Raw genomic sequence first — 27,407 nt, forward strand, 5'->3', positions numbered from 1 at the left:
CCGTCACCAAGCAACGGTGACAACAACTCTTTCATTTCTTTTCTATTTCAATAAAAAAAGCCAAATGGCAGATAAGGATGCGGTCAGTTTTATTCTGTTTCTTTTGGCGTTTTCCTTGCAAGAATGTGCACCGAAGAAGGGCCGGTACCACTGTTTTTTTTTTTTTAAATAATTATCCTCGTAAGAGCAGACCTCACTTCTCGGCACTCATTTTCCTGTTTATTTCGTTCGTCATGTGACGGAGTCTTATGCATATATGGAGTTCGGCCACTTTCATTGAGCGGAATATAAATGTGGGTCAAAAGCACCGCACTCGATATGCTCATTGAGAAGGATATATGTTCGTCAAGGCTTGAAAGCCATCTCTTTTCTCAAGACAAGCTCAAAATCTCCAAAACGAATAGTTTTGGCTTTGCATGGACGTGCTTCAAATATGGGCATTCAGCTTGCAGTCGACACTATTTCAATAGATACAGCTTTTCCGATACTATTTCGTAGGCTCGGCTCTCTCTTACCCTGCCAATGAGTGAATTAAAAACGCCCAAGTGGCATCCTAAGTCATAAGTTTAAGCCAACGAGCATATACACATGCAGTCTGTCACAATGTATTCCAGTCCCAAAGTCCACATATCTAACCACTTTAGTCGCCCACAATCTCAATATGTTTTCTCATTGGTCATCAGTAATCAAAGTACAGTAGAGTTTTTGTGCGGCACTGGGCTAGCTTTTTCGAGACAGTGGCTCATCTGTGAAGCCAGCATTTCCTTTGACGGAATTCTGTACACCGTTCTCGTATAGTGCGCTCCGCTGACAGTGCTCGATTAAACTTCGTGCGTACATACTCGTAAGCTCATGGAGAATAGAAGTGCAGCGTTAACGCAAACGCCCGCAGCTCGGATGGAATACGTGCCTTTCTGGTCTTTTCGTGCCCTAGGGGTTGCTGTATGTATCGGGGAACGCTGCAGTGAACATCCCGCTGCCCTGCTCAGACATGAGCTTTTGATCCTTATCTCCTTTATTATCGCTTGAGGATCGAGCCTCGCTCTTTTTTGTTAGTCTGCAATTTTCCTGCTGCAGAATTTTCATCTTGAGCTGTTTTGTCTCCCCTTGGGAAACATGAAGCATTTCTTCGTAATGCTGCCGTATGGGTGATGCAACTGTCACATCTTCATGAACTTTTTTTCAATTTGAACACATATAACGGCCGGAGTACCCCCAGGCCTCGGTTAGGTCGCTTTATTTGCAGCTGGAAAGATCATTGCACAGTTCAGACCTGCTGGTTTTACTCGCTGCACTGCATAAAGCAAATACAAATATAACAAAAAATGGCACGAATGTAAGAAAAAAACAGGTCGTTGTGTACTACCCAAGTGACGTTACTTAACCTCGTGGTTGCGAGCTACCCTTTTATAACACGAACAGGGCAACCGATAACGAAGTCTCACTTATTTATATAATTTCAACGAACAGCAAATGGTGCGTTATTTTCCTATTCGCGCTCCGCACCAGCGGTATCAACAAGCACAAGAATGTGTATCACTGGGTTTTGCAAGTGTTTTACAAATGCGTCAAGCACAGCTAGTCGGACAACTCCCAGGTCGCCGCCTAGTCCGGTCGAAACAATTTGGCGAGAAGTGCCTCTAACGTATGTGATCGCCGTCTTTAGGCTTCCAGACTTCCCGTCAAACAGCCTGCCCCGACGTGCTTCGAATATTTGAGTCCTTACGAAACCGGTTAGGAAAAAAGAATGACCGTCAGATGTGAAATTAGAGACAGATTGCGAGCTGTCAGCATGTGTTCCGGCATATATAGATGTTTTCATCGAGCTCGAAATGTTCTGCTTACAAGTGAAACTTCATCCCAGAGCACCTTTTCGCTCGATTTATAAAGCCGTACGCAGCGCACAATGTACCCAACAATGTCCGGACGCCACCACACCAGAGAACATCTGGAACATCTATGCGGCCGCTGCAGCATGCGTTGCGGAAGGCGCGCTTTCTGCCTATGGCAAGATGGCGGCGCGCGGCTTCCGCTGAGGGGCACCTCCTCCACTCCAGCAAATTTTATTTTGTCCTCCTTGCCACTCACAGCCACGAAGCAAGCGCACCCGGTGGGATTTGCGGCGAGAAATGTTATTTATTTGTTTGTGGAGACATTGTTTCTACCGATTCGTTACTACAGAAAAATCTTCAGACGTGTAATGTAAGTACAGCAGTAACCTGTCCGTTTATTTATCTGTAATATTCCAGAGAAGCGAAACAAGCTGCACCAGAGTGCTGCGTGTGCGCCCTTGATGCCTTCGAGAGTGGACATTTTCATGCTGCAGGTGGAACGAAAGAATGCTCCTAAAGAGGACGAACGCCCACGAACACGCCCATGGGAGGCGCGATGATCAGTTGACAAAAAGATAGCGCGACAATCACGTTGACGTCGCTACACTGTTAAAATGTTGACTGAGTGGCACCGCTGACGCGTTCGCACGCGGCGTTCCTTTGAAAACTGCCGCATATGCCGCACATGCGTACGTGACGCCATGCTTGTTCTTGTAGCCGTTTTTATCAACGCTGCTATCGCGTGCTCCGCACTGTCTTCCTGTCATGACCACCGTAATGCGAGCTCGGAGCAAACTCGTGTGCCCGAGAAGCTCGGGCCGTCCTGCATAGCATCCCAGGAATTGGCAGAGGGCACTGCAGACGCTCCCGTTACTATATTCCAATAGAGCAGCCTCAAAGGAAAAAAAAATATAGAGTATTCAGTGGAATTCCTAACTTTTTGAATACAAATTCGAAGCACCTTTTTCTTTGAAATGGCGACAGTTGCAGCCGATCATGACAGTCGACGAAGTGAAGGGCCTCTGCAGGTGATGAGTCTGATGACGATCCTTGAAATATTGACACCTATCCACTCTAGCGTATTGACCAAGAATAATAATTGTTGGGGTTTTACGTCCCAAGACCACGATACGATTATGATAGAGGCCGTAGTGGAGGACTCCGAAAACTTGACCACCTGTGGTTGTTTAACGTGCACCCCTATGTAAGCCCACGGACTTCTAGCATTCTGCCTCCATCTAAATGCGGTCGCCGCGACCGGGATTCGATCCCGCGACCTTCGGGTCAGCAGTCGAGCACCCTAATCACTAGACTACCGCGACAGGTTGGCCGAGAATCAGGTGGATATAAGCATGATTTTAGAAATCTCAATTTACTCTAAAGTTATTTAAACCTTAAGTTTATGAGCCTTGGAGAGATATTTATGCCTTGAAATGAACACCAGTTCCACGACATCAAAGATGAAGCTAGAGTTCCTTCGTACACATATATGAAGGTACTGCGTATAACATATACAATACACTGATAGCTAAACACAAACAAAATTTCCCGTTCAGAACATACTACAATACTAGGAACATTGAAAAGCTGTTATGTCGTTGAGAGATAGAGAGGCAATGCAAAGACAGGGATGTTAACCGAGCAGAATCGCAGGTGGCTGCCCTGTACTTAGGAAGTGGGAAGAGAACCATCTATGACGACAGTAGAAAGTCATTATGACGATGGCGATGACCGAATACTACAAAACATTGTCAATGGACAGTCAAATGTGTCGTTCAGTGCAGTTTCCCTAAAAAAACAAAACAAGAAAACCCCGCTGCAATGCCCTCATAGTGACTCGCGTTGAAGTCGGCGTGGGTCAGTGCATTCAAATCTTGGTTTATGTGAGGGCGGTTATTCTCCAGCTGGCCTTGTGTGGCAGAGAGGGCTGCTTTTTGGGAGTTAAAGCGGGCGCACTCGCAGAGTGCACATAATGGGCTATCAGCCATTCCAACAGGAAAAGACTAAGCATTTGAGAAGGCCACTCCAAGTCATAGACGGACTAGCAGAGTAGAGTAACGCCGTGAGAGGCTATTGTCGGCTGTCAGGAGGATAATCAGGTTAATGTTTGCTTCAACAGAATAATTTCACAAGAATTTCCGTTCAGAGGGATTGGCCAACAAGTTGCCGGTGTAGAGCCTCAAAAGACTAACGAAAGAATCGGATAATATTATCAGAGCTTGTACTCAGCACGGTGAAATTAGTAACAATAGGGACGCGGTCATGCTCCGACCGATAGGAATAGGTCTTCTGTTGACGTCCATTGCGGGCCTCTTTAGATTGTGTCTAGTCTTTCCTACTGTACCTAGGTGACATTAACACGAAAAGAATAAGCGCTAAAAATCGACGAGCACAAAAAAAAAAAGGAGCGCAGACAAAGAACTGGCGCTACAAACAACTGTTCGTTTTCGTTCCACCCACCGACTTTAAGTGCACTTTCATGGTGTTGCGCATGCGCAACATCACACTGCAAACATGAAGAAAAAAAAAGCCGGCAGATCCCACGCATTGTGGGAATCGATGTAATGCGAAGCAGCCAGCAGAGAGCTGGCTGCTTCGCATTACATCACTAAATGACATACAAGACATCGTCTTGTATGTCATTGAGAAAAATGCGTGTCGTGGTTTGCATGTTAACTCCTATTATTTATGTTCGTCACACAGTAACGTCGCGCAATACCAACTTCGGGGTAGATCAAGCTAGCGAAACGGCCGCCAGCGCACCATGAGCGTGGCACGTAAGTCATGCTGTACATGACATGTGTCATGACTTTCATGTTAACTCGTGTTATTTATGTTCATCACACAGTCACGTCGCAAGATACCAATTTTGGGGCAGATCAAGCTAGCGAAACGGCCGCCAGCGCCCCATGAGCGTGGCACGCAAGTCACACTGTACATGACATGCGTGTCATGATTTTCATGTTAACTCGTGTTATTTATGTTCGTCACACAGTCATGTCGGAAGATACCAATTTTGGTGTATATCAAGCTAGCGAAACGGCCGCCAGCGCACCATGAGCGTGGCACGTAAGTCATGCTCTACATGACATGGGTGTCATGATTTTCATGTTAACTCGTGTTTTTATGTTCGTCCCACAGTCACGTTGCGCAATACCAATATCGGGGTCGATCAAGCTAGCGAAACGGCCGCCAGCGCCCCATGAGCGTGGCACATAAGTCATGTTGTACATGACATGCATGTCATGATTTTCATGTTAACTCGTGTCATTTATGTTCGTCACACAGTCACGTCGCAAGATACCAATTTTGGTGTATATCAAGCTAGCGAAACGGCCGCCAGCGCACCATGAGCGTGGCATGTAAATCATGCTGTACATGACATGCGTGTCATGATTTTCATGTTATGACTTGTCATTTATGTTCGTCATACAGTCATGTTACGCCATACCAATTTTGGTGTACATTCGATTAACCAAGCGACCAGGAGAGCACAAAGTCGTAGGCGGCTAGATAGATAGATAGATAGTTACGCTCAAAGTCGCAGAAGTTCGCTAAGAAATGCTTCGCATTTAAAAAATCAAATATAATAGCGAAAACGAATGTGCGATAACACCTGCAGTATAACAAGGCGCAAGCGACATCTGCGCGCAAGTCAAAAGGAGCCCTGCAGAAATTCAAATTCAGAAGCATGCAAGGATATCGAAGCTTCACCTATACATGCACCATCGTTCTTTTTGATAACAGATGCTTCTAAAGTGAGCCGAGATGAACTGCTCTTGCTTTTGCCCGGTATCCTAGTGCCACGGAAAATTGGCTCACACCCACATGCAGAATGAATGAATGAAAAACTTTATCGGTGCAAAGAAGTTCTCCCGGCGAAGGGACGTGCGCGACCAAATGCGCATACTTGTCCTCTATCTTTTTTGCACTTAGTGCGTGCTCCCTAAGTCGGCCATTGATGAATCTTTTTGACTGGCCGATGTACACTTTCTCACAGGACATGGAAATGGAGTAAACAACTCCAAAAGAGCATTGAATAGGTGGATAGTAAAGCCTGACTCTCGCAAAGGATTGTGGGCTACGGCGGCCGTCTGCATCGACTTCCGGTTCGAGAGTCCGCGCCGCCGTACGGGCACTGTTACATATGCCATTGCTTTCTCCGTGTTCCACCTAGCAGTCGCGATGATATTAACACGAAAGTGTTTTATGCCGGGGTCCACCAAGACTTCACTGACGTATTTCCGTCACGGATATGACGTTCTTAAAATGTACACGAACATAATACAAAGAAAAAAACCAGAAGAAAAAGTTTCACAAACATGGAAAATTTGGGAATCGAACCCACGACCTCTCGGTCCGCGACGATAGATTGCCGAGCGTTTAACCCATTGCGCCACAAACGCATCTGCAGAGAGCTACACAGACGCGCCTTATATATCTAACACTCCTCCGTGTACCCGCGCTCTTGCTCGGGGCGGTGCCGCCGCCTACGAGCAGAAAAGAGAAGTACTGCATTATGACACTAACGCACACCGACAGTGAACGCTTCGGTGGTCTCAGCACTACGACGCCTCGATGCCAGCATTCGAAGGGCGGCTGGCATCAAGAAGCACTGCCAACGCCACCTAGGTGGTGTTCGCCCTACTCAGCACTGCGGAGCGTGGCCTCCGCAATTAGCTCTGAAAATGTTTCTGAAGTTGATTGCGGAGGCTGCAATTGCGACGCGCTATACGCGCTGATTTGACTCGGTGACGATTCAGTTACGTGCTTTGTCTTTCGCGTTGTGCTAGCGTGTGCAGCGTAATGCAGCTTCCATATGCACAAACGGTGTTTCTCCGCTGTCTACTGATACGAGTGTGATGGCACCGACCACGAGAACTGCGGCATTAAGCGCCGTCGAAAGACAACGACGTCGGCGAGCTAACGTCGCGCAAGTGAGTTTGGTGCAGCGATGGGCACGCCAGGGGGGGAGCAGGAGGCCTTCGCGCGTTCACGGCTCAAGCTGAGAAATCTGCCTCTCGCTTTCCAGAAGTTGACCGTATCGCGACCCAACTGGCTGCCATACACGCACCGAACCAAGACCGAAATGATCGTACCTTCGCCGAAGCGACCCGCCAGCGGGACGCCGCTCGACAATACGACGCAGGATGCCCAGCACACCCACAGGATGGTCCACGACCCGCAAATCATGCACCCTTCGCTGCAGTGGACCGCGAGTTGACCAAATGATTCAGTGACAATCCGTTCAGTTTCGCCTGCACGGTTTGCGAACGCCTGTGGTTCACGTGTGATTTGCGCGATGCTCCGGCGCGTGCAATGCAGTGTCTCCGGACAATGTATCCCGGTCGCGAGTCTTTCAAAAACTTCCTCTTATGTGCCAACTGCTTCACTTTCGTGTTCTATACCGATTCCTATATCAGAGGGATCAACCACATTTTTTTTCTCGAAAATTACTGCACAACATCTTGGAAAACCACTCAGCTTAGTTGGATGAATAATGCAATCACTACTGGACAATTATAAAAGGTGGCAATGGTCCTTTCTTTATTCAAGTGCACATGGCACGGAACTCACACATTGCTGGTTGTTCGTCAGCGAAGAGTGCTTTCGCTCATGTTTTGGGTTACATAAAAATTCGTTGCACTTCCTGATGTCATGAAATATCAGCCCTATGTAAGACTCGTCATTCTTTTCTCATGTATCGAACTGGTAAAGTGATTTATTTACTTTACTTGTGTCACAAAGATACCATCTCGGATTCGATATAGTGAATGATTCTTTTTCTTCGTGTTCGCAGTGTGATGTTGCGCATGCGCAACACCATGAAAGTGCACTTAAAGTCGATGGGTGTGACGAAAACAAACAGTTGTTTGTAGCGCCAGTCCTATGTCTGCTCTTCTTTTTTTGCACTCGTCGCTTTTTAGCGCTTATTCTTTTAGTTTTCAGGGATCGCAAATTAGTCCAACAGTCTGTTCTGCTCAGTGACATTGCCTAAAGTGACATTGCTAAGTGACATTGCCTTGAAGGTTTCCATACTGCGAAAAAAAAAAAAGGCATGGCCTGCGACGTAAATGCAACTGGAGGCAAGGAAAGTCGCTAGCGGACGCAGGTCGAAGGGGGAGCTTATATAATTTGGCAGTTCGCTTGCTCTCAACAAAGAAGCGAACCATTTAAATTTCTCCACTTTCGAGTAATAACGAACCGACTCGGACACAAATACACCTGGTGCTGCAAAACGCTCCTTAGATGACACGTTGAAACGTCCAGCGTACAGACCAAATCTTCAGTAGGTCGCGATGAGCGGATCCTTGAGAAAGATGTATACACCACTGCGTCCTCACTTTAGTTTCTACATACTGGAAAATATTTTGTTGCTTCATGTGGCATGTCCATTTCGCCGGGCCTGCATAAGAATGAGCACAATCTCGCATTTGTGACAGGCATGCAGAAAAACCCACGAAGCACTAAGTTATTCGTTCCAGAATCTCCTGCTTGTGTCCTTATGTCGCTATTGGATACTTACACTGTCATGCATGAAATCTGCGTTCTATGCACGATAACCGGCTGTTTATCTGATACTGAACTGTGGACTGAAACAGGGAGAGGACGGCCGGGGTAGGGAGGCGGAGGGCGATACAGAAAAGAATGTCTACATTCATTAGATAACCTTTCTCTAGCACTCAGTCCACAACACAATCCTACAGAAACAACTGGTTATTGCGCGTACATACAATCCGAGATTCTTGCTCACTGACTTCAAGAACGCTTTCTACAATAGGTGGGGCAATGGAGGCTACAGCGAGACTCGAGCGATAACGTCAGAGGAAGAGACAATGTCGGCTCGAGCGCGTATCTTCGCTTATCCTCAACACACTTATGCGGTCAGCGGAAAGGTACAGTGCGCCGCATTAGCACGCCGGCCGTCGGACAGCCCTATGCCGCCGCCATGTTGGTGACCGCCATGCTAATCGCCCTCTTGTTATGCCTAGTGACTGTGCTTCTCGTGTAAGTAGAAAACTTTTTCGCATTGGAGAGAAATTTTACACTGAGAAGGCTCCTAAATGCGGTGAGAGACGATTCTTCAGAACGGTTGCTCAAAGAATTCTTACATTTTACGTCGTTTCTTGCAGGTCAGCCGTGATTAAGCTTCGTGGACGTGTCAGTGAGCTGTAGCACGGTATTACTTTTCAAGCGAGAAATGTAAAAATAACAAAAAATTCCTTACGCGCCAGTTCTTCTCGCTCAACGAAACTAATAATGAAAAAAAAAATATTTCTTCGTGGCATGAACACTTGAATACTTGGGAGATATTTAACTTCTACTACATATTCTCAAGATATCAAAGAGTTGCTGAGAGGCACGGTGTGCAAGTAGTGTTTTCAGATGAGAGAGAGAGAGGTTTATTGACAGAAAGGCAGAAAGGTCGGCCTGAGCGATAGTATGCTCTAGCCTGCTACTCTACACGGGGGAGGGAAAATGGGAGGAAAAAGAGTGATGAATGACGATGGTGAGTATATACAGTCCCGTCAAGTTGGCGCAGTGCTATAGCCGCGCATCCAGTCCAGTGGCCTGCAGGAAAGCTGTGACCGCTCGTACGACCATAGTTGCACTGTTGGCGTCAGGCCAAGGGCCCAACACAACCTCACCAGTCAATGACCTATTATAAAATCGTTCAGTCGCGGAAATCAATTTCTGTCGGTCAAGTGCATATGCTAGGCCGGTAGGAAATATGTGTTCAAGTGTTTCTAACACTTCACAGTGATCACAATTGGGACCGGTGTCACTGCAGCCGATGAGGTGTGATAACGTCTTGTAAAGCCCCCCCCCCCCCTTCCCAATGACGAATACGATGAATGATACTTGTGATGTGTCGCTTTAATTTACAAGGCATGCGGAACTTCATTTCCGGGTCCCACTAGTGCAATCGCCGGTGTCGTCGTTCCGGTTTGGACCAGTGCCGAAGTGTGAAGCTGCGCATTACGCACCGAAGCAGCGCGTTCGTGTCTGGTCGTGAAAACGCAATGCGCATTTCAGGGGCACTGTTTAAGGCTCTTTTGGCATCAGTGTCTGCCTCCTCGTTTCCCGTCACGCCACAGTGCGCAGGAATCCACTGGAAAGTGATGAGGTGGCCATTTATTGAAGCTGTTATGACGTGACGGCGTCCGATGTAGACGTGCCATCGTCACTTGTTTAATGAGAAGACGAAGGCGTACGGCCGTGGAAGGAAGCGAGAGGCCGAAGCCGAGCAGCGGCCGTGGCGTCCAGCCAGCCAAAAGCTCCCGAACGTCCCAACTGCCTCGCGCCACGAGCCACCGGCGCTCGTCGTCTTGTTCTCCGGCCGGCTGGCTGCCACTGGCGCGGCGCTACAAAGCAATCTGAAGAAGCTCTGCAATTTCTATAGCTAAATTATGATATGGGCCTTGTCTTATGACGCAATTAATAGTTTGCAAAGTGGGTTTGGCATTGCAGAATATCGCCCACGCATGAGGTTGCTCTCCAGAAATGAATCTTATTGCCTCCCGGATAGCAACAAGCTCTGCGGCCGTTGATGTGGTCTTGTGGTCTGCTTGGGACCGTCGAGCGATAATCATTTGTGGGATGACAGAGGCTGCAGTGGAGGTATGTAGCGTCGTAGAACCATCGGTGTACACGTGCAGATAATCGTCGTACGTTGTATATGTGTGATGTAGCGTCAGTCGTTTCAGGCCAGTTGATGAAACGAGTAAGCTAGAATGTGCACGCACGTAGAAAATGCGGGACAGAAGCTTGGCACCTGCAAAAGCAAGCATGTGAACAAATATGTAAATTGTGCGACGTAAGTTATCCACAACATTCGGTTGACATGTACGTGTATACATATCGACCAAACCAGACGATGTGTTAATGACCGGATGCGCGAGCACTGTTCGTTGACCAACTCTCAAGGAGCCGGTCACCTGGCTTTTGATTGTTGTCATCGTGACTGTAGACCACTGTTTGACAATGTGATCGTTATTGGCAGAGGCAGCACGAAAAAGGAGGGAGGAACAACTGAGGCGTTCCACGTCAGTGAACCAGTAGGCGGAAAATGTGTCAGCGTCCCTTCTATCTCTCTAAGCGATAAGAATATTGCTTTTATAAAAGGTAGAGCTGTAAACGTAAGAAGAATGAGGTGGGGTAAATACGGGTTAACATCTTTTTTTTTTCACTTTTCGACAGCGTGGCACATGCATTGGCTGTCTGATTGTTTGAGGAAAGTGTTTAGTGGACCTGGGCAGGTTGCGCAGAATCTTACATTTTTCGCGGGAGCGTCTGATGAGGAATACACCTTTCAGCACACCGAACTGACTTATATATCTGTAATGAATTTTACCGAGGTGTTGGTAGAATGATAATATAGACAAGATTATAAAACGCCAACATGAAGGCAAATCATTACTCTTAATTCAGACATTTCCTTTTTTATTTGTCCTTAAAAATCTCTTATTGTCTCACCAAAAGTAATATTACGACAGATTATGTGATCCCACTATAACTTTAGTACTAGTACTTAGTAGTAACCAATAACTGATGCATTGTTCGTACCTTTTTATCTGCAGTAAGGAGAGTATCAACCAGGGACGTAGCCAGAAATTTTTTTCAGGGCACGGGATGGGGAGGTTAACCAAACTTTATGCATATTTGTGCGTGCGTTTGTATGTGTATGTGTATACACAGATGCAAAATCGCCTTCCCCCGGCTACGCCAATGTATCCACCGCAGAAGCAAGCTCACTCAGACAATTTTTTCCCTTAATTACGCATTTTAGGTGGCGGCGCAATCACTTCAACTACTTCAAGAAGTTGGGCATACCAGGCCCGGAACCAAACGTGATATGGGGAAACCTTGCGGAGTATCGCTCCATGGTAAGACTAATGTCAAATATCCTTAGCCTCGTGCTACATTTCTGACTCCGTATTATGGGCCCTTATTTCTCTTAGGCGGGCCACTTTCTTAAAATTTTGTGATCCGTTAATGCCACTTGGTGCGTACTTGTGCTTTAATTTTTTTTCGGTACAACGACGGTTTCTGACTCGTTCGCGAAGTGCTGTGTCACTCGACTCTAACTGTAAATTTGATTGAACCACTGCAGTTAACATTTTTCTCTTTTCTGCTGTTACTACAATACTAAGTTCAGCCCATGTTGGACTACAGATTCAAGAGAGAGAGAGAGCGAGAGAAATAGATGAAATGGAAGAGGCAGGGAGGTTAACCTTGTAGTAATAACCGGTTTGCTACCCTGCAAAGGGGTAGGGAAATAGGGGTCGGAAAGAGGACAGAGAGCGACAAAATAAAAACAAAACAAAAAATGCGCGCATGCACACACATGCAGGACGTTCCTATCAGAGCCGTTCTGATAGACCGGTTGAACGCAGAAAGCGCATTAGCGCCTGCACAGCCTTCTTCTGTGACGGTAAGTCCTGTCGGTGGCGCAGGATTCTTTCTTCCGAAGGAGTTCGGTCGTCTCATTTATCAAGCGCTTTGCAAAGCGACTGCGAACGGTACGGTGGACAGTCGCACAGAATATGCTGAATCGTTTCATCCCTTCCGCAATAGTCACAAGCTGCGGTGTCGGCCATTCCTATGGAGAACGCCTACGCATAGGTAAATGCGACACCCAACCATAGCCTGCACAGAAGGGTAGCGTCACCTCGGCGAAGTCCTGGAGGAATTCGAAGGCTGAGAGTCGGGTCTTGGTGATATAGCCGTGCGTGCTGGAAGTGTGGCTCGTTCCACTGCGACGTCGTGCGTTGCCGAGCAAGCACACGGAGCTTCCGTGCAGCGTCAGTTCTGGAGAGCGGTATTAATATTTGATTGTTTACTGTATGGGCGGAAAGGGCAGCTTGATCGGCCCGTTCATTGCCGATAATCCCACAAGGACTTCGAAGCCATTGAAAAGTTATTTCATGTCCTTTCTCAGTTTAATGGTGCGCCTCTTCTGCAATCTCAAATACAAGTTGCTCGTGCGGGCCGCGTCGTAAAGGTGACAGAAGAGACTGCAGTGTCGCCTTGGAGTCACTGAACATAGTCCATGTTTGTGCCCGTTCATCACTAATGAAATGTAATGCGACATGAAGTGCTGTGAGCTCTGCTGTCATCGATGTTGTAAGGTGGGAGGTCTTGAATTTGATTGTTGTGGCTTTGATCAGTATCACAACAGCTGCAGTTGAGCTGCTTGGCAAAACGAAGCCGTTGGTGTATACGCGTATGTAGCCTTGGTACTTCTCATATAACAGGAGTAAAGCGAGCTGTTGAAGGGCAGGTGACGACATATCCGCTTTTCCGGGTGCCAGGTATTGTTGGGCTGATGTTGGGCTGAGTCAGGCACCACGGAGGAATCGAAGGTCTCTGTCTTTACCAACATGCTTCGTACAGAATCAAGAACCTAATTTGTTGATATCAGACAAGACAACCGCATTGTGAAAACAGATAATTATGGCAATATTTAACGAAGTGGTGGTTATTTTTTTCCAATAAGAAACGGAATTTTTGGAATATGAGCCACCACTAATCACTGTTTTTCGCTGCTCCACATTAGGAAAGCTATAAGGTTCTTGGCAAATGGATTGAAAAGTATGGCAACGTATTCGGGTGAGTTATTTTCAACACTCCTCATATCATCCCATATCATCCGTAACAGTATCTTAGAGCACGTTCTAAATCCATGCTTTATTTAAATGATTCTTTGGACTTACGCGGGGTCTTAGGCTTCTGGCGTTTAATTTTTAATTTCGGGGCAAAGCGTTTCAATGAAATATCGGCGTGGGTTGATTGTGAAAATTGGTTTGGAGAATGTGCAGCAAAGAAGTGTCTGTTCAATGCATGCAGTGATTGTTGTGACCTGATTTATTGACTGTGGGCACACTTGTCCTGTATTATTTGGGCGTTCGTTTAAGCTTACGGTATATTTCTCGTCAGGTAAACTCGCCTGGTTGTTATTTGGTCGGCTTACAAATACTGAAACAGTGTTTCATTATTGCTTCTTGCACGCACACGCTCACGCACATTCACTCGCTTACTCACTCACACACACATATATTTTATATTAACGAGTAGCTATTGTTTACGTCGTAATTTGTGGCTGCATGTCTTTTCCTAGGCTGTGCTCTTAGCAGCAGTTGCAGCGCTGTCGCCATGAGAAATAACCGTGGAACACAGAAACCTTCTTTTGGCATGCTCGACTGTCTCACAATTTCCCTTGTCCTCAACAATAAAAATATTTTAAAAATACAGCACTTCCTTTTTCTAACGTGCAAAATTTCTCGTGTTTCGTGCAGGTTCTTCAATGGTGATGCACCATTCATTGTGTTAAATGACCTGGATTTTATAGAATACGTGTACGTGCGGAATTTTCAAAACTTCGTGGACCGTGGTGTAAGTGATCGTTTCAACTTTTACTGTTTTTTTTTCTATGCAGCGAAGTCGGTATAGTCTTCGATTACTGATCTTTGTGGTTCAGTGTATACGAAACCACATTTTTAGTGCCCTGTTGCAACTGACACACGCTGTGATATCGAATTTTCATTGGTGACATCGGAATGGGCCCGGCATTTTTACATGAAAATAGCGAAGTGTAGCCATTGTGGGCTTTTACTGAGAAACCAAAAGTGAAATGACAGCCGCAAGTATTCAAACTGTTTCGCCGTGGCACTGCTGGTTTCCCATTGTTGGCATTTGGAGTGAAGGCTGATTACCAGCACCGGTCACGCTACCATTTGCGACTGGCGACCAAAAAGCGACTCAAGGCGACTGATGTTCACAGCGGCGAGCGACATATACCCGTTGCCACACAGAATTCACCTCTTCTCGAATTGTCATTGCCCCGTAAAATAAGTTGACGTCCTGCTCCTGCGCATCTGGTTGGTTCAGAGGTTCCCGCGACTAAGGCAAATCAGTCGCTTTGCGACCAAAGCGGCAATTTGCGACCATTTGCGGCCAACCTGGTAAAGTGATCTATGTAGTCGCAGGTGTGAATGAGCCTTTAAATCCTAGGTAAGGAAGGAAAAAAAAGAGAAAGGGTTAAAAATATAACGAAAAAAAAACTAGCAGTTGTTCCGCGTACGAATACAACCGATGAGCGAAGCTCTTTAGAAATGGGACGCAAACGACTATGCGCCTACTCTCGCTGCTGGCTTTCATGAAGGCGGTAGGGTGGGGAGTGGGTGGGGAGAGCGTCTGCTGCGCTCAGTGGCGGGAACGACTGAGCGAGTAAGTGTGCGGCGCGCAGCGCAGGGAGAGGGAGACAGGTGGGAAAGGGGTGCGAGCGGTAATGCAGGTAAAGATGCGGTGGGGATAGTATGCCGCGCACGGCGTTCGGCGTGCGCAGCGTTTCATTGTCATTTTGCGCCGGCGCCAGTTGGGGAGACCGTCTGCTACCAGCTTCGGCGAAGCACCCGTAGTGCGCTAGAATGGTGTTTGTCATTTCACAATCCACGATAAAGGTGGTGAAAGTGAAGACGACCATTATAACCAGTTTTGCACAGAGCTTATTTCTTTTAACCTCGAATTTCTGGTGCACTAGAGCCAAACCACTCAAGGACTAAATATTTCCTCTTAAATCACTGGCCACTGCAACCTAAAGCGATGCTTAAGAGAAGGGAGCTTCGACGGCGCGGATTGGGTGCGGGCCTAAGGAGCTTCGCTCTTAAAGAAAATGACGAAGCATGCATAAGCCGCGCAAGACTTGAAACAGCGAACCTGGGCGATTACGAAAACTAATCTGGTTGCTTCTAGGTGGTTTCCAGGCCTTAGCTAGGTGATGAAGGTTGTTTCTAGGTTGCTTCTAGGTCGTTACTGGGCTTTAGCTAGGTGATGCTAGGTTGCTCCTACGTTGATTCTCTCAGGGCAGAGAAGTTCGAGTGAAACCACAAACAGTCACAGATACGACACGGATGTCCAATCTGCAGCGACAGAACCTCGCATTAAAACCATGCGTTCTCACCTCTCATAGATCTGGGGAGACGTCGTCGTTGGCGTAGGCCTTCCATCGCTTCGGGGTCTTCTCGCAGCCGCCGTTGCCTTTACGGTTCCCTAGTATTCTATCATTGTACGTACACGGGATCTTTGGCTCGCCGCCGTTGCTTCGCAGCTATTTGTTGGGCTAACTGTTGCCTTCTTCATTTTTTTTGAACCCGTGGTGAGTAGTGGGCTGCACCCAATTTCTGTGACACACACCCGTTTATGATGATGATAGTTTTTCGGTTCGCCAGACAAGGAACGATTTGCTGAACAGCTTCGCTGTTAAACACACACACACACACACACACACACACACACACACACACACACACACACACACACACACACACACACACACACACACACACACACACACACACACACACACACACACACACACACACACACACACACACACGCGCGCGCGCGCGCACACACACACACACACACATGCACACACGTACACATGCACACACGCACAGACACGCACACACACACACACACACACTCAAGCACGGGAGTGTCATAGTCGTTCAGCGAGGCCGGTCGACCGCAAAAACTTCAGTAGCGTCTTCGTCGCTTTCTGGTCGGAAGCTCGAATGTTTCGGCACTGCAAAATTGGTTGCTCGGAAAGCGGCTGGTCATCGAGGCGTGCTAACGTTGTTGAGAGTAGTTACCCCTCCCCCGCGCAGGGTAGCAAACCAGATAATTTTCTTCTGGTTAACCTCCCTGCCTTTCACTCAACCTCCCTCTTTCTCTACATCCTAGGCCCGCCGGGCAAACTAGTTAATTTTGCATCAAAGAGGCTTTGTTTGTTTGTTTTTTCACCCACAGTTTACGATGATGATAGACCAGATGCATCCCGTGCTCGGGAAATCCGTCATGCACGTCGGAGGTCACGAGTGGAAGGGTCTTCGAAGCAGAGTCACATACTGCATGAGTGCTGCCAAGCTGAAGACGGTAAGAAGCCGACTTTAAGGCCAAACACGAGTGAGCTCAGGAGCTTATGTAACTTCGCTCGCTGAGAAGTGTACAGAAAAGAGCCATACATACGTCTGAAATGTAGATGTCCGTACACAGCGAAATCGGAGATGAATACACGCCACTTCCACTCTAAAAGAGAGAGAGAGTGACCACTGTAAGCACAAATAATGACGCCTAGCAGTTGTACAATCGGTGTTCGATATACACGGATCATATAGGTGAAAACGTTTAGCGAAGTGCCAGTCTGAGCCTTTACTTAATTTAGGGTCGTGAATACTTTATTACCAAGCTCCCCGCGAGCTGGAACTTCGTATTGAAGTGTTATGTTTACAAGGTTTACTGCGTGATAAGTAATGTAGAGTGCACTGTAGAGCACGTGTCGTGTTTTTATGCTAATTTTCGTAATTTTGAGTTATAGACACCCGTGAAATATTCGAGAAGTGTAATCGAGAACTATCTCTATACACATTTGATACTGAAATGAAGCCTATCGTTGTTGTTTACTGCCTAGATGATGCCACATCTGGAAGAAAACGTTGACATCTTCATAAAGTCATTGGAAAAGTACGCCGACACGGACAGGGAAGTTCACATGCTGCCAGAGTTCGAACAACTCTCAATGGACCACACGGCCCGAGGGGCGTTTGGCATCGACGAGCATTTTCAGGGGCAACCCGATCATCCGCTGTTAAAGATCGCCAGGGGAGTCTTCAAGGGTGTCATGAAGGGTCCTCTGCATATGATCGCACGTAGGTATCCTCTTGAACAACTGTGCATAGTGAACCAATACTAAGCTGAACACTTGATTTTTAGTGGCACGAACCATGAGTAGCATTCTTGTTTTTCTTCTAAGCACTTCCGATCCAGCATTAACGCTTTCCGAATATTCAGCAAAAATCTTTGTAACAAAACAAGTGGCACGAAGTAAATTGTTCTGGTTCCAGTTAAGGATTAAAGAACACCAGATGGTCAAGATTTCCGGAGCCCTCCACCACAGCGTCCCTCACAATCATATCGTGGTTTTGGGACGTAAAACTCCACATATTGCCATTGAACCACGCGCTTCACTCTACGCGGCTTCTGAGATCCGCTTCGGCAGTGCGAAGAAGCAATGTTAGTCCAAGAGACTACCAAACACCTGAATCAAGGATCAGGGTCGCCTCCAATTTTCCCTTAGGATGGTAACGAATAAATAAGCCATCATTTTTAAATTGGCGTAAAAGACGGAAGCACGATACAAAGAAGACCACCGGACAAGGTGCTGTCCCGTGGTCTTTTCTTTCTCGTGCTTCCGTATTTCGCGCTGCTTTAAATACGAACCTTAACCAACTCGCCCAGTGCTACATGCTTTTGCAAATAAGTTACATGTGGTTCTACGTGCCAAAACACCCATACTGTATGGAGACACGCCGCAGTTGTGAACTGCAGATAAATTCTGACGGCCCGGTGTCCTTCACTCAGAGCACAATACAGAGATGATCTTGCGTTTCTCTACAATCGATATGTTGCTGCCATGGCCGGGAATCCAACTCGAGCAAAATGCTTAGGACCATTAAGAGAGCTTGCTCTTGCACTGAGATCAGGAGAATACTACGAGAAATATTCATCGAGGGTAAAATTATTTAGAAGGTGCCATCAAGTATGGCTAGAAGTCATATTTCGGCGGTTACCATTATATACAGTGATTCGGTGTTGTTTTTAGCAACGAACAACCACGCACATGTTGAGTAAGATACTAGAACAGTTTCACGCAGAGTGGGCCGAATTTGAATAAGCAGTCAGAGAAGTCCTTATCCAATGGTCGCATATCTATCATGAGCTTAAAACTAGATTACAAGAAAAGCATTGTCACCAAATTTACCGGAGCTATAAATTATTCATATAGTTTACTTCATTGTTTATAAGGATACTAAAACGCAGAAGATGTGAATGCACGCGACATGACAAGATCTTTTGCCATAATGATTGAGGTTCGTTGCGGAAGAACCGACGAAATTGTTGCAGTATTGTGGTCGGAAAACACCAGTTTGAAATTCTCAATAACACCGCTAGTGTTATTGGCCAAGAGCCCGTTGGTTGGCTGTACAAACAATATTCGCGATAGCGTTAATGAGCAAGTTTCGCAAAAATTCCGGTGTCGGCGTCGTTGGTTGTGAGCGAAAAATCAGCGTTGTCCGTGACCGAAAGATCGAGAAAGATGCAAAAAAATAAATAAAAATCCTTGCTTCGAGTGAATCGTACCCAGGTCTTCTGCATGGCAAGCAGGTGTCCCACCACAGAGGCGCGCCATTGCTTGAACAGCTTCGAAAAAAAAATCCACTATATGAATGTCCTGTAGTGGGAGGAGTCTCCTTAACGCATATAATATTGCGTGGCAGAAGCGCACAATAACGCCCGGCGTCGAAACATGTGAATTGCGCAACGAGTGGGTGATTTAAAGGCCCACCTATTACAAAGCGGTCAGACATATTTAATCATCATCATCAGCAGCAAAAGCATGAACAAAGTGAGCAGCTGCGTAGGTTCGCGCGTTGCCTTACGGACACCTAGTGGGCCCTTCGCTGATTCACAAGAGGAAGAATTATGGCGTAGTGGGCACTTCGCAACTGTACTTGCAGTAGGTATTCTAGCCCTTTCAGCCCTGGATTTTTTATTTTGGCCGGAGACATTTTTTGCGCGTGTTTTCCTAAGGGTTAGGACCTCAGAAGACCAAAAACGAAAAATTGAGCCAGTGGTGCAAGTATTTATGGATTAATTAGCATGTAATCAAATTAGGTCATCAGGGCTCAGTGGTTGTGAAATTAGGAAAATGGCTTCTTTATTTCTGCTACTCACTAGAGTACACAAAATGTGAACCACGCCTCATTTTTCAGTGTGGTGCTCCTTGAAACAGCTTCTGTACGACGTCCCGAAAACGGCGCTTAGCCGCCTCATCTGACCCGCCTCGGCGTCACCCATGACACCGGTCAAGCTTTTTCTTCTTTGTGGCTCCCAGCTCCGCAAATATGTCGCAACTTTGGTGTCAATCACAGTGGGGATCATTGAAGAATTATTTCCCCAAGGATGAGCAGTTTTGGTTTCATTCCCGAGGTGCTAGGGGAACTTTTGTGCGGTGTCGTCAATTGACGACGCCAGGGCCGAAAGGGCTAGAATAGTTTGAAATGGCCAATGGTACTCGCAACTACGATCGTTTCCTTGTGGCACTGTTGAGGCATGCACTGAGAACCGAAGCCAGGCTAGCAGTTGAGAAGGCGATGAGAACGGTGCCCGATTACGCTATCGCGTTCTACTCTTGAAGGCGAAGCTCAAGCGTCCTCCAAGCTTTTTTTTATTAAAATTTGAAATCCCGAATATAGTTTCACTGTTCCTTAGAGCTACACAAAAGTCATTGCTAATCACTGCTATTATTTTTGTTCAGAGTGCACAACAATGTTCAGAAGATGGATGAAACCATTCTACTGGCTTTCCACGATGTTAGGAGAGTTCACGTTTGAGAATCTCGGCAAGGAGACGATGAAAGTAATTGAAATGAGAAAGAAATACCCTTCGGTACGTATTCCACCTAACGTTTTGCTGAATGCTACGAGCCCTACTTGAGCGGGCTTAACTACACCTTAGGAAACGGAACATCACCTCGTATGAGGATGGCCTATAATGACGTATGTATCGTTTTAATGCAGCTTAGGAAGCCTGACATACTTCAACATTTGATTGACGCGGAGGTCACCAATGGCAGAGCGGACAGCAACGGTGCAGAGCGCCCGAATGGTAACTCAGTGCGCAATTTTCTTGCCTATTTGTAGACCATACTTACAAACGCACTGTACTCGGTGATTATACACGTCATGAGTCCATACGATAAAAATAACAAAAAAAGCTAATTGCTCTATTTTGGGTCAACATCGTCGAGTTAACTAAAACTTTGCAATGTCTGACTAAATCGCCTAAATTTTTCTCTGCAGTATGCTGGGCTGAAATGATGTAGCGTTGACTTCACAAACGTTGTTCCTTTTTACGCATGGTCAGTGGATGGTTCGAGCAACGCTCAAGGCACGTTATCATAGGCATCAACATGCCAGCCCCAACGCCAGATAAAAAAGATTTACCCGCATCAATTCTTCATTACACACGCCCTGATTAAGACTCATTCCAGTGATTTTCCATTATCATGTCTCTGGAACAGCGCACGGTAGTGTTACCCTTTACAACTTAAAGAGACGCAAGCAACTTAATACGCTGTGCCTTCTAAACAAGAAAAACAAAGAACAAGTATGTTTGTACGCTTTTGTTGTGCTGTTCAAGTAGTAGATTCGTTGGTTTCTAAGAAACGCTTCGTAGAATAATGACAGAGCATTTGCGTGACTGAAATAGGTGATACTTAATCTGCTACGGGAAACGGGAAGTACAAACGCAAGTAACTGTGCTAAAACGGAGGCTACGTCATTTCCTTCAATTGTTTAAAAAAGCGAATATCGTGAAAGAACACACTCACATACACATACATTGAATCAACGGTGTAGCACACAATGTATAGGGTGAGCATGAAGTGCGTGATTACTGATATCATTAACATTATTTGGAGCACTTGAGTTATGTATTTTCGAAAATTCGGGTAGCTTCTTGATCTATTTTCTTTTCATACACAGGAATTTCCAAGCAGCAACAGCTTTCACCACAGGGAATAGCTACCAGCGCCACCGTAGTGTTCGTCGGCGGGTAAGAGTGAAAGAAAAAGGTTGTATGCATATGTACGTCAGTTCCTCCAGCAGGACATATATTTATTTATTTTATGTTATTTATTTATTTCAAATACTTTCAGAGCCCGAGGGCATTACAGAATGGAGTGGTTAATATATGTACAAGTGTGCAATAATACATTTTATTAAAATACAAGTTCACTAATTGCGGTATCTTGAACGGCACATCTGATGTTAGAGTCGGTAATTGCAGCAATAAAGGTGGTTCCGCTCTGCGCTGGTTTTTGAGATAAAAGAGCCGTTGTATAGTTTTAAGCGCTTAGCGCAGATTTATCAAGACGGGACAAGACGAAGGGGGACACACACAGGCGTTATAACTTTCAACAAGTGATCAACAAATGATCATTTGTAAAAAATTACACCATCTCCCGCTAAAGGGGACCATGAGGCGATACGAAGCCGGAGCACTTGCACGATCGCGTTCCGTTGGCGATCGTTGAGCATGCTACCGACATCGCGTCGTGGAACACGAAGAGGGACGCTACGCGCGTCGTATCTTCCATCTAGCCTGGCCGTTAATTCTCACAGGGCGAGCGGGGAACGCTGTCGACAGGCGGGCGAGAGGGGGGCAGCGTAGGAGAGGAGAGAGAAGGGGAGGGGACGCGCATGCGCTCGAGCTCACCGCGGCGTTGCGCAGGAGAGAATTTCGGCATGTCTAGCCCGCGTTTCAGAAAAAGAGTGGAAAGGGGGAGGGAAGAGGGGTATGGGAGAGGGGAAGGGGAGAAGGAAAGGAGAGAGGGTGAGTGGAGAGGAGGTGTGTGCAGAGGGTATGCGCATGCGCAGTAAGGGTGGTCACGCCGCACACCACCACCACCGGATTGAGCTCCGCCTTAAGATACTTCGCATCTAAAAGTTAGATCCCGTGTGTGTTCCCCTTCGTCTTGTCCCGTCTTGATAAATCTGCGCTAAATATTTAACATATGTCATAACAACAAGGCCGGAAGTCAGTCCTCGTTGTATAGGCTAGTTCGGCAAAGTGGCACACCAACCTTAAATTTGTGGCCGTGATGAAATGTATTGCGGTTCATAAATTTTGTGTAAGAGGCAGAGACGAAGCAAATTGCGACGTAAAGACAAATCGGGCATTTGTAGTGTGTTCTTCATTGTGGATACAGAAGCGTAGCGGAAGTAATTGGACGAAGTGGACCGGGCTGCGCGATTATGAACAGTTTCGAGTGTAAAGATTAGTATGTATTTACTATGGATTGACTGGAGTTCCAGATGCTGGATGCATACTCCAGTTTTGGACGGACTAAAGCTTTGTACAGAATTAGTTTTAAGGAAGAGGGTGTTTTAGGAAAATTACGGCGCAGGTAGCCAAGAGTGTGGTTAGTATTGCGGGTTACATAATCAAGGTAACATACGCTCGTACGGATTGCTTGTAGTTATTGAACCTTCCACAGTACTTATTTGTTAGTATTTACAAACTAACATGCGAAAAACTACAACTGGCAAGAATACCCTTCACTTCAGCTGAACATAGTTATATAGCACTGCAAACAAAACTGCAATTTCTTTAGGCCTGTACGTTTCATACACGTGTGAGTTCACCACGGTATGTACTCTAACTTGAACACAACTGGCTGCTATTGGTGCTTTTATATAAGTGATTCTGTAGTGACATGAAAATAGAAGTGGTTTAACCCTCTTACAATGGCTACAAATGCTAGCTTCTACAACAGAAATAAACAAAATGTTTACAGACAAGATGAGAATAACGTCGCAGCGTCGGAGTATGTAATCCGGCGTGAGATGAGAACAGCAAAAAATAAATGAAGGGATACGAGGTTCTCGGTATCTAGTTGCTCATAAGTGTATGAGGAAAACGAACACTAAAGCCAGAGAAAGAACAGACAATATTATTTTTATATTTCAATTTAAATGCACGAGAAACATAACAAAAAATTACAAAAAGAAGAGAGAGACATATATATATATAAAGGAAAGAAACCTTCAGCGGCAGGTCGCGGCTGAAGACACATTGTTAGCATATGTATGAGGTGCTTACTAGAATGCCTCGATGCGCGCGCCCCCGCTTAGAGTGGTGTCAGCTTTTGAAAGGGCAGGTGCCGCCTCCTCGGCCTTGGCGGCAGCGTGGCCGCCATTTTGAATCCCCCGCCCGGTCACTTGTGCGTGGCGCGCGTGCTGTTTTTAGGTCGGTGCTCGTTTCCCTCCAGTTTTATACGCTCGCTACCGTCACCATTGCCGGGTGTTGCGTGCCGCAGTGCGCCAATCATTCCAGAAACGCTGGGAGCTGTATCGTTTTAGAAGTTACGAGGTTTCTTTGAACAGTAAAAATCAAACGTGACAAGCGGCATCCGAAGAACACATTATGCACTTGCGGCGTAAGTTTCCGGCCGGTATTTCGAATGCACATGCAAGGATAACTTCTGCCGGTGTTAACCTTGCGTAATAAATGGACACACTGATATCCGCTACATGCTTAAAATGGTTTCGTTCACGTGTGCGTGAATCCTGCATTTTTCTTCGCAAATATTCTTTACTGCACTTGGTTGGTCCTGTATCTGCCTTTGATTCTTACTTTCGCTATTTTTGTGATTTGAAATGTATCATGGAATATATTATGCGTGTTTGTCTGCAGACCAGATCCTTCTATTTTCTTAATAATAATTATATGTGAGAATTTACGTCCCAAGAACCCCGATATGATTATGAGAGGCGCCGTATATAGTGGAAGGCTCCCGAAATTTTGACCATCTGTTGTTCTTTAACGTACACCTAAATCTAAGTACGCGGGTCTCTGTCATTTCACCTCCATCGAAATGGGGCCGCTGCGGCCGGGATTCGATCCCGCAACCTTCGGGTCACCACTCAAGCACCATAACTAAAACCACGGCGGGTTCTTGTTTTTTATATTCCTTTCCCTGTTTCAAGTACGCCTTCTGTGCTGGTCTGATGCCCATGTATGTATGTGTGCAGGTAAATGCTTTTTATCCTTCCCTGTTTCTGTGTTTCAAGGTTACGTTTCCGTCCTGTCTTAATTACGCAGTTCCTGTTTTTTTAATCATTTACGATCACTGTAAAGGGACTAGTGGCAGTTATGTTTTATTGTGTAATTTCTGTTTTATTTGTGTAATTGCTTCTGTCAGCGCAGCGTTAATGCGCACAAATAAATGACCTGTACACTGGATATTAACGCGCGCGCCCGCACACACACACACACACACACACACACACACACACATTCAGTATTTTATTGCTTTGAGTAAGCATAATTTATTTATTTATTAATATTGTAAGCCCTGAAGGCTCATACAGGAATGCGCATACAAACAGTTCTCGCGAAGCGTCTATACAAAGAAGACGCATGAAAACAAGAAGACGGGGAAGCATTGTGTATAGTAGACACGCTATGTCAGTAAAAAATACAAGAAACAAAGTCAAGTTGTACAGTGAGTACGTCATGGAAAACCAGTTAATGAAAGAAAAACTCACAGGCTCCCTTATGCGTCTTTTTTAGTTTTTTGCGCACCTAGCGCGGTTTTTGCCTTGCCTCCAAGATCGGAGGCACTTCACCTGGTTTTGCACTGCCTCCGTGATCTGCCCACTTTTGACCAAGCTACGATGTCATGTGATAACGGCATCATATGACGTCACGCCAAAATTGGTGAAGCCATGATGACGTCATATGGTGACGTCATCACGTGACGATGATTTTTTGCATCGCTTGTCCCGAACGTCGTGGTACGCTGACGCCGTAGACGCGGGACGCCGACGGTCAAATTTCGCGCTCGATGAGGCGTCTAAGGCTTTCGCCTTAAAAAATACGTCCGCCGCGGTGGTATAGTACAATAAAGAAAAAAAAAAAAGCCGCGGTGGTATAGTGGTGACGGAGCTCGGCTGCTGACCCGAAAGTCACGGGTTCGATCCCGGCCGCGGCGGTCGCATTTAGGTGGAGGCGAAATGCTAGAGGCCCGTGTACTGCATGTGCGATGTCAGTGCAGGTTAAAGAACACCAGATGGTCAACATTCATGGAGCCCTCCACTACGGCGTGCCTCGTAATCATCATGGTTCTGGCAAGTAAAACCCAAGATATTCTTATTAATAAAAGATACAAATAAACGATGCCGTGCATCTGCTGCACAAAGTGTAAAACAGTATTGGAAACACTCAATAATATGTGAATGCAATTGGGCATGCAAAAAACCTGCAGATACAGAAAAAGAAACTGCAGATACAAAAAGAAGAAGGAAAAACGCACTGATACTGCACGCATGCAAAGTTTTACGGCATACTACTCAACAACGTATTCATCGTTTTGATAAGGTCTCAAGGTGCAACTCGAGTGCCGATACAGTAGCGGCTACAGTTTGTGAGCAAGAAATGTCAGCAATAATAATGATAAATAAGCTTTCATTTTAGCAGGATATTCGCGCCATAATGCCCCTCGGCCCTTTATTCTGTGTACAATATGTATGATGCCATTTATAATAAACGAGTAAATTGTTTGCAAACTTAGCAAAATGAGCCACCTTAATCGCGCTTAGGTAGCTTCGCAACACTAAATTGTCTGTGTTCAGATACATATACTGCTGCTGCTGACATGTATACAAATACTTTAAACGATTATTTGTGTATTGGGAATGCAGAGCTTATGAGAAAATTAAGTAAGGCTTTAGACTGTCGTTTCCGGCGTAAGGAAGAGGATTCGTTTTCAACATAACAGTCTACGTCTACCTCTAGCGCCTAACATATGCACAGGCCATCAGCTTACATGAATTACATGCTTCCTTGATAAACATTTAGGCAACAACAGCAATAAAAGCTGCCCAAGCTTCAAAAAAGAAAAGAAAAAGAGAAAGCTCACTAGCGTGCACTTATTTCCGGACGTATCCGCGCAACGCAAGCGCTTTGTGTAGCGCGTTTCGCATGCTGCCGAGCTGCGGCGGGATTCGCAATGGCGGCCGTCGTAGCAGACGACGCGCCTGTCCTCACCCTCAGGAGCGCGCGGGCATCAAGGCACCCTAGTGCTTACTGATTAGGCTCAGTTGCTTGGGCAATTACATACGTGAATTTTAACCAGCGCTGCCCAAGGGCATGGCAGCAGATACGGTACATTCTCTGCAAAGCAGGTCCATCACAAAATATGTGAATTTAGGAGCAGGTAACTGGTAGATAAACCCTCACATGCTCCCGCATGACCTCAAGGGGTCGAACTAATTAAATTTAATTATTAAAATGCACAGTCATTTTCTATATTTTCTTTAGATTCGTTGTCTGGTTTGTCGTTTAACCACATGGAGACTTCTACTTCTAAAATACTGATGGCAAGCCCCCCACGGCGGTCTAGTGGTTATGGCACTCGACTGCTGACCCGAAGGTCGCGGGATCGAACCCCGGCCGTGGCGGCTGCATTTTCGATGGGGGCGAAAATGCTTGAGGCCCGTGTACTTAATTTAGGTGCACGTAAAAGAACCCCAGCTGGTCGAAATTACCGGAGCCCTCCACAACGGCGTCTCTCATAATCATATCGTGGTTTTGGGACGTTAAACCTGAGATATTATTAATACTGACGGCAAGTTTAGAGTCATGTATATCCTATTACTTTTTAATATATAACAATAATTGTTGGGGTTTTACGTCCCGATACCACGATATGATTATTATGACAGACGCCGGAGTGGGGGACTCCGGATTAATTGCTACCACCTGGGGTTCTTTAATGTGCACCTAAATCTAAGCCCACGGGCCGCAATATATTATTTTTTTAAGAAGCTTCGAGTGCAAATGAAAATACATTGGACACACACACACACACACACACACACACACACACACACACACACACACACACACACACACACACACACACACACACACACACACACACAC

At 46.1% G+C, this 27,407-nt stretch overlaps 1 protein-coding gene across 1 annotated transcript in view; it reads left to right on the forward strand.

The window, feature by feature from the left end:
• The first annotated feature begins 11,618 nt into the window (after positions 1-11,618).
• LOC119381582 (lithocholate 6-beta-hydroxylase) overlaps positions 11,619-27,407 on the forward strand; it is a 28,728-nt gene continuing 12,939 nt past the window's right edge. Inside the window, exons 1-8 of the mRNA XM_049412832.1 lie at positions 11,619-11,719; positions 13,393-13,445; positions 14,132-14,228; positions 16,647-16,772; positions 17,308-17,545; positions 20,215-20,345; positions 20,477-20,564; positions 21,443-21,512. Of these exons, the coding sequence (XP_049268789.1) occupies positions 11,717-11,719; positions 13,393-13,445; positions 14,132-14,228; positions 16,647-16,772; positions 17,308-17,545; positions 20,215-20,345; positions 20,477-20,564; positions 21,443-21,512 (806 nt within the window). The 5' untranslated portion in view covers positions 11,619-11,716. The remainder of the gene's footprint in view (positions 11,720-13,392; positions 13,446-14,131; positions 14,229-16,646; positions 16,773-17,307; positions 17,546-20,214; positions 20,346-20,476; positions 20,565-21,442; positions 21,513-27,407) is intronic.

The sequence above is a fragment of the Rhipicephalus sanguineus genome, chromosome 2 (genome assembly GCF_013339695.2).
Source record: "Rhipicephalus sanguineus isolate Rsan-2018 chromosome 2, BIME_Rsan_1.4, whole genome shotgun sequence".
NCBI lineage: Eukaryota > Metazoa > Arthropoda > Arachnida > Ixodida > Ixodidae > Rhipicephalus > Rhipicephalus sanguineus.